Raw genomic sequence first — 8,552 nt, 5'->3', positions numbered from 1 at the left:
GTAGAACGAAGGGTGATCACTCAAGATCGAGCTCATAGAGAAGTCAGATTAAACATACATACATACATACATATACATACATACATATACATATACATACATATATATATAGAGAGAGATGTACATGATGATCCATCATGTTGCGTGTCTTTCTATCTCTACCTCTATTCTCTCGCTTTCTTTCTTCTATAGACTTGTAAGGAAGAGCCTCTCCTCGACTACCTCCTTCAGCCCGACCTATCATCTCTCTCTTTTTCATGTCCCCACCTTCTATCTTTCCTTTTCTATATCGCCTCGAGAGTATCGTCTTCGGGCCTCGGGTGTCTCTTTTCTCTGTCTATTCTCGTCTGTTTTACCTTGTTTCCTGGTAGGAAAGTCTAGGAAGCGCATCAAAGCAGGAAAGTGCTCAATTTCTAAGACAGAGAGAGAGAAACTCCTCAAAGGAGAAGAAAGAATCTCCACCACCGCCTCGGCACCTGCAGGAGATAGAGGCCTCTTTCCGGAGCCCCCCCCTCCCCCTGCTGAAGAAGAAGAAGAAGCACAGCGAGAAAGGAGTTGAAGGGTTGAAGAGAGAATCTGATCGACATAATCCATACGCCCGGGGAAGAGAGTTAACGTGAAAGATAAGAAAGACATCTGCAACTCCAAGAGAGACGTGAGATCTGCAGGGGCACCTCCTCCTCCTCCTCCGGATTGAGAAGAAGAAGAAGAATTGAAGACGTTGTTCATATCTTGATTCCCCCCGCTGGAATTGAGAGAAGCATCGGGGTGAGACGACGATGCATTGGAGAGAGATGAAAGATAACGATCTTGGAGATCTGAAATATACCGAGAGAAGAGAGAAAAAATGTCGACCTCCGGAGGAACACTCTACGAAAAGAGAAAGAAAGAGATAAGAAAGAAAGAAAGAGGGAAAAGAAGCAGAGAGAGGAGGAGGAGGAGGAGAAATGAATGACTGAGGCGACATTTCCTCGTGTGTTTCTTCTCGCTTCAAATTCAGGTAGACCAACAACAGCAGCAGCAGCAGCAAGCTACCTCTCTCTCTCTCTCTCTTCACATGCATAGAGATACATACATACATATACATGCATACATATATGTATATATGTATTACCTTCTCTTCAAGTAGACATGTCTTGTTTTCATCCACACAGAGCGGCTAGACTATACGGTATTAAGCGAGGAGAGAGACGATGAGAGACGCCTCCTGAAATCTATCTATCTATCTCTTCTCCACTCCCTACGTGAAAGAAACCCTCCTTACACAACAGTCCATTCCTAAAACGCGGTGTATATACACACGCTCGCAGCTCCTACCCATAGATTGATAGGTCGAGTCAACATAGATCAGAGACAGACAGACAGATAGATAGATAAATTTAAGATAGATAGATAGCTTAAAGATAGATAGATAGAATAAAGGTTTAGACATACATAGATAGACAGGCAGATACATTAAAGATAGATAGACAGAAGATATACATTGCATTCCGGGAAATGGCTAGAGATACTCCAGGAGTGCACGCCGAGATAGACGAGCCTTATAGCTACGCGCTAGGTTCATCGTTCACGAATGTCTCCTTTTTCTCCTCCTCGATTTGTTTCTTCTTCCGCTCCCTTTTCTTTCTTTCTTTTTCCTTTCTTTCTTTCTTTCTTTCTTCTTGACTGACCTCAGGTTCAGATTGTACGAAGTTCGCTAAGCGGTTGAGGAGATTTACGAAAATTCCTTTCAAGTCAACTACGGGCAACAAGCAAAGAAAGAAAGAAAGAGTGAGAGAGAAAGAAAAGAATCTCCATGACGAAATGAAAGAAGACTTGTTTTGCTCTACCATTTGCATGCACCACCTCGAGAGAGAGAGAAACAGTATCTATGATGAAGGAGGTCCCCTCCTAAGATCTACGTTCTCTCACGAAATCGACCTGGATCTACATGTATATGAAGAGATGAATAATGGATATATATGACTGGAGAGTACTGTATATACAGTCAAGCACATACACACGTTCACCCAGAGACATCTATAGGCCTCTACATAAAGAGTAGATACGTGAAAGACGTAGATAGGGTGTTAAAAGACAGACGTGCAACTCCTACAGACGATGGCCTTTGATCTAGAGAGGATGAGAATGGATGAAGAAGATCTTTACCGTCGACCCCACGGCCATCACGTCTTTCTTATCATGATGCGAAAACGGAAAGGAAAGATACAACAGAAACAAGAGAAGGTCAGAGAATCGACTTGAGAAAGAACAACGTGAAGGTGATCGAGTCTTTCTCTTCTGATGCGTATGGTAGAGATGACAGTCCCACACAGAAGCATAGAACCTATCTATTCCCTTCTCTTCTATTCGCCGATATATGGACATAGATATCAACCTCCTCAGACATATATATATATATAGAGAGAGAGAGAGAGAGAGACTATATGAGTACAGAGTTGCTAGATATGTATGCATATACACATAGAATTGACTATCTTCGTCTCAATGTACTAGCACCTATACGCTTTCTCAGATAGACAGACTGAAGATAGATAGATAGATTGATTGATCAAAGACAGATAGAGGTCATAGGCTTTCGCGTGTGACTTTTTCCTTTATTCTCTTGTTGAGAATCTTACCGGAGGGCTGTACAGATAGACAAGCTTGTAGGAAGATATCGAGGGTCTGTAGATGACACTCGTCCGAGAAGACTTGTATGATACAATCCAAGAGATACTGCTGCGCCATGCCATCCCTACACCCTATGACTTGCTCTAATAGACGAGGGAGAGCTTCTTCTTTATAGAACTCAACGCTCATCCCATCAAGCTGCGCCATACGTACAAGAGTCGATCCAACTAGGACCCGTAGATCATGGCGCTCCTTCTCTCTTCTTTGTCGCTCACGAGAACTTCCTTGGTGCTGTAGCCTCACCCACAGTCTCGCCGATTCGGTAAAGTTCGTCAACAGAAACGCAAAAGCGTCATCCAGAGTACCTCCTCCTTCTCTTCAAGAAAGAAAGAAAGGGGAGAGACAGAGAGAAAGAGAGAGATGAAGAGAGAAGATACAAAGACAGGGGGGGTATGTACAAGAAATCCAAACAGAAACTTTTTGACATGTCATAGAGAAGGAAAGTCGCACGAGATTTCGATTCACACATGTACACATCGGACAGATACCAAAAGCGAACCATCCTATACACAAATGTATATATATGTATGTGCATATCCATACATGTATTGAGATATGTCTATAGAGAAGCATATGTATACGACCTAAGGCGGTTGCGTACAGGAGAGAGGCAGTCTACGAGTCAAGAAATTTCGTGTCCCTAAAGCTCATGAAAAGAATTAACCCCTCTGCTCCTTACGCCAGCTTCTATACAAAGCTATATAGAGATACACATGTAGACATACATGTATGTATATATATATACATGTATGTCTACATGTGTATCTCATACATACACTGGACAGAGTATACCTACATGGATCGATACATAGATATGGATACTAAGAGAGGGAAAGAGAAGGAACGAGACTGAGTTCGAGGTTATATAGACATGAAACAAGTAAAGAAAGATTTCAAACGTGTACATGCAAACGTATCTGCATGTGATCCACCCCCTTCTCCTCCACATATATATATATCTATATATATATCTATATATCTATATGTGCCTGCATACTTGTATGTGCTGTTTCTTCATTTCAATCGCCACGAGAAGAGACAGAGACAACTCTCTACAACTCTTCCATCTTTCTACTTTTTATTGATCACCTCTATCCCTCTTTCTTTCTATCTTTCTTTCTGTCTCTTTCTCTTCGCTGTTCTTTCTCTTGATGAAAAGGCAAAGAACCTGTACCCCCCCGCATACCTTTCGTAATCCGATCCGACGTCAGGGAGTTTATCTTTACACATTTGTGTGAGATAGAAGCGAAGAAAGAGGCCTCTCATCGGGTGCTGAACCCCTTTGCATAGCTCAGTCATATCCCGTAGAATATCGCATGCAGGAGCTTCCTTCGACTTGATATAAGACGCCCCCACGGTAATGAGAAGATACAAGCGGGGAAGGATATTCCCCGCATGCTGGACCGATTCGTACAGCTCAGACATCTTACGATGATGACGAGAACGATCAGAAAAAAACGCCGAGAGATGCTGAAGCTCATGAAATACTAACATATCTGAAAGAAAGAGTGAGAAAGAGAGAGAGAGAGAGAAAGAAAGAGTGAGAAAGAAAGAAAGAAAGAAAAAGCGTGACCTTGGCGTGAGGAGAGAAGCATTCATTTCCTCATTCTATAGAGAGGTCTGTAGTGCGTCGCATAGGCAGGGATGTCTCAACGCATGCGCATGCAAACGGAGAGACCCCCCGGTAGTAAGACTGGCCATGCTGGAACACACACGCATCTCTCTGTCTCTCGTCATTCCGTCGAATGAAAAGAAAAGAAGAAAAACAAGAAACTGAGGAGAGGAAAAGAAATACACGACTAAAGAATCTAGGGGGGAGAGACTGAGAGACAGACGGAAGATAGATAGATACATAGATAGGCGGACGAACCGAAGATAGAGTGATAGATGAAGTTGACTAGATAGAAAACTAATCTGTGTGAGGAGGGGTTCTTACATAGCTCATAATAATTCTTGGGCGATAGGAGAGAAGTGCGAAGTTCACATATCATATTTGATCCATGCTTTAAAGCCTCTCGGAGATTATCCGTGTCCTGCAGCCAGACAACATTGTGTACACAAAAGACCACTGCATGCATATGAACCTAAATACATAGAGATGAACCTGTATGCATACTTATGAGCCTATACACATACATATGAACCTATACACATATATATGGACCGATATACATATACACGAATCTATATGCAAGTTCAGACACATCTAGTATCTCTTCGCTGTCTTGCAGGTATATAAAGATAGATAGACAGATAGATTAAAGATAGACGGATTAAAGATAGATACGGAACGTCGAAAGAAGACTACAGAAGTAAACGTCTAAAGAGATGCGCAATACATCTGTCTCTCTGTTTAGTGAATGATATACTCTCTCCATTAGCTATAATAGTCTATCTATCTTTCTTTGATCTATCTATCAATCTACGTAGATCGTACGCAAAGACTTGGCATGAGACAGATATGTGAAGGTTGGAGGCTTGTCGAGTGGGGAAGCCCTCGATTCTCCTGCGGGCGACCGCCATACTATCCGCGCCTTTCCGTGAGTCCCTTTATACAAATATCATCTATGTGTCTAGATGTATAGATCTATACAGAGGAAGTCTATGTGTGAGATGAAGCAGAACAGAAGATTAGATATATGTATCGCCTGCTGGCGCTCTTTGAAAGAAGATTTTGCATTACAGCGACAGTTACGAATGCAACAGAGAGAGGGGACATGTGAAGATAAAGAAGAGAGAGTTAAGACAGACAAAGAGACAGAATGGAGAGAAAAGAACAACTTGAAGAATTGATGTATGACCAATGCATCGTTAAAGGCAGATAGATGATTAAACATAGATTGGAGCTACATATATATAGATACAGATAGATAGGTAGAGAGAAGACAAGAAGTGTATCATGGAGATGTGTGTGTATATGAAGATACATGTAGTAGTATATAGGGAGAAAATGCAGAAAAGGATAGAGAGACAAAGACCACAGAGAATGCTTGAGATTCTTTTTACATATCTGGAAGAGCGAGAGAGAGAGAGAAGAAAGGAAGAGAACATACAATGGCTTTCTTCATATACCGAGCCTGCTCCTTCACCACAGCGGACGCCTCGTCCAGGAGCTTCTCCTGATCATGCTCCATTATCATCTTGACGAGCCGGCAAGAGAAAATAGATCCACAGAGAGAATGAAGAAGAGAAAGAAATCGACACGAGAAACCGTGAAAGAAAAAAGAAGAACGAAGGTGTCCAGTCTACCCTCCCTTGTTTATGATCTTCTTGATCTTCTCGTCGCGACGGATGAAAGAAAAGGCTTATAAACTCAAAGAGCCTCCGAGCAACGGGAGCGCCCGCCCCAGGAAAAGGAGATCCGAGGAGAGCAGGGGCAGAATGAAGAAGGAGAGACAGATCTCTTTTTCTCTTTATCGCGTCCTTCGTTTCTCCTCGCCTTTCAAACGATGGTGGAAAGCAGAGAGAAAGACAGAGAGAAAATGGAGAAGCGAACCTCTCAGGCAAGACTCGAGAAGAAAGAAGGAAAGAAAAATGACGACCCTATAAGAAGAGTCAAAGGGGTGTTGCGTACATAAGGCAATCGCTGAAAACAACTCTTCATAAGAGGCATCCTCTTGGGACGGTAAGGAAGAGACCGTTGAGATGACAGCAATCTGAAAGAAAGGAATGAGCAGTGGAGATTTTCTTTCCTAATCGTAGTTCCTTACTCAAGGAGGCACAGACATTCCCACCCTTTTGTTTGTCTGTGGTAAGCGACGAAAGAAAAAAGTGATATGACTCTCTCACTCAAAAGTCTACCACCCGTGTAGTGTGGCTCTTGCTCTCGCTAAAACAGAGAAACTCCCCGCTGAAGAGTAAGACGGAAGCTCAAGGACGCAGACAGGGAGAGAGAGAGATGATGTGTGAAGAAAGAAAGTGAACGTTCGAACGAGAAAAGAGAGATGCAAAGAGAGAATGGAGCCAACCCGCGTGTGTCACGTGAAACCGGTGACAAGCAAGACGAACCAACAGGGGAGAAAGACGGGCTCGAGAAAAGGTTGAAAGAGGAACACGATGATGAACGCCGGACCCAACTAAGGCTGCTGTTAAAGTGGTCCTGTCGCCAAAGAGGAATTGTGAAAGAAGAGACAGCGGCAGGGAGTCTAGACTTCTAGGGCGAACCCTCCTGATTCGTAACCAGACAGACACGAAACCAGTGAGGTCGAGAAGCAGAGAGGAGGAAAAAAAAAGATGGAGGTCGACTCTAGAGGAAGATTGGACCTAGAAAGACAGAAGACTATCGATGATGATTAGACGATTCTTAGATGCCGTTGAATGGGAGAAGTTTATCAATGGAAATGCATCCAGAGAAGATGGGGGGTGTCGCTTTGAAAAACAGGGGAACTCTGACGGCAATAGATAGCGAAAAAGGGCACAGAAAGACAAGGAGAACAATCACAAGCGAAAGAAGCAGAGCCCTAATGAAAAAGATGTTAAAAGAAAAACACCACGTTTGTCCCTAGTGTCGTGAGAGAAACCAAAAAGAGAAGAGACAGCTAACAATAACCCTGTAGAAGAGGAGGCGTATGAATGGTTGAAGCATTCATTCAGTTAGACATAGCGTGATAGTCTGCTGCTCCTGCTCCTGCTCCTGCTGCTGAAGACTGACGACGAACGAGCTCAAAATTGGGAAACAAAGAGCCCGGAAACAAAAGAAGAGCATGCTGACACGAGTAAATAAACGTTTAAACTCTTAACTTTTAGGGAAAGGCAAGTCATATCGGACGTCAGTTGTTGAGCTGATCAGACATCGCACATCAAACCAGACGTCACAGCAGGAGCAGTAGGCGAGCCTGAAGTAGTAGCTGTGGCGTGTGGACCCTCGCTGTCGTGATGAATATCTAGAGGCGTAGCATGCCTGACGCCCCTCTCCCCCCTTGATGTGTCGCTGTTTGCTGAATGCGGACGAGCTCGACTCAAAAAAGCAAGCGCGGGAGACGGGAATAGGGTCGTCAGTTAAAAGGGACAAAGGGCTATACTTGCGACCTAACAGGGAGAGTGCTTTAGGGGGGCGATCATCCTAGGTCGATCATCAGGAGTAACGAGAGGCAGCTGGTGTTGCAAGTGCCTGTCTATCGCGTTCCTGCCGCTTGTTGTTTCACACAACGGGGAGGGCATTTTCAGGTTTGAGTTCCCTTGCGCGACGGAGGGAGGGATCGCACAACGACCGAGAAGAAGAAAGCATCACACCGAACCAGTACTCAAGGAACTACTCTTCAAGAAAGAATTCGGGGTCGTGTTCCACAAGGCACTTTCTTGGAGCTTCGCGCTTGCTATCGTGCTTGAGGGCTTACAACGGTTGGGAGTTACTGCCTTCATATCCATATCTTTTGAACGCTTGGAGCTACCGCCCAGTGCAGGTTGTCGTGCTCCCTGTTGAGATCAAGGCGCGCCACTAGAGGCTGAGGTCCGCCAGTCTCCGCATCTGTGACAGCGCTTGTCACGCTACTCCAGCACGTTCACTAGAAAGAGGCGAACGTACGGCTGAACTGCGCTAGCTCCAAGAGTTAGATAGATACGGCCGCGAGACGCCGTGCGTAGGCAAGCGAGCCAACTAGAGTGTACATGCGGCTCAGCTCTTCTGTCAGAGCTGCGCAACTGCTACCACTGTTTCGATAGAAACATATTCTCTCTAAGCAGAAAAACAACATTCTCCTGGCTCGCTTGCCTACGCACGGCGTCTCGCGGTCGCAGAGGGTCCGGTCCGCTTGGGACCAGTGTAGACTCTCTGCCTGTCTAGCAGGTCCAGAACCTTCCCCGTGCCGTAACGTCTCCTACGGCACCAGGAGTCCCACAACCACTAGACGCCACACAGCTGTAACGCCTGTGACGCCCCT

The 8,552-nt window shown here is 44.6% G+C and overlaps 1 protein-coding gene across 1 annotated transcript; it reads right to left on the bottom strand.

Annotated features, from left to right (window-relative positions):
- Nucleotides 1-270: 270 nt before the first annotated feature.
- Nucleotides 271-7,441, bottom strand: CSUI_003271 (vacuolar sorting protein; the record flags this gene model as incomplete). Its single annotated transcript, XM_068063469.1, has 6 exons — nt 5,727-7,441; nt 4,610-4,706; nt 3,860-4,169; nt 2,622-2,989; nt 1,671-1,738; nt 271-870 (listed from the first exon to the last, which is right to left on the bottom strand). Exons 1-6 carry the CDS (start codon nt 5,811-5,813, stop codon nt 271-273), a joined length of 1,530 nt encoding a protein of 509 aa, XP_067924555.1. The 5' UTR covers nt 5,814-7,441.
- Between the last annotated feature and the right edge of the window lie 1,111 nt (nt 7,442-8,552).

Source organism: Cystoisospora suis, assembly GCF_002600585.1.
Source record: "Cystoisospora suis strain Wien I chromosome Unknown contig_1431, whole genome shotgun sequence".
NCBI lineage: Eukaryota > Apicomplexa > Conoidasida > Eucoccidiorida > Sarcocystidae > Cystoisospora > Cystoisospora suis.
Note: the sequence above shows the minus strand (reverse complement) of the source record. Positions and strands in the feature narration are given on the sequence as shown.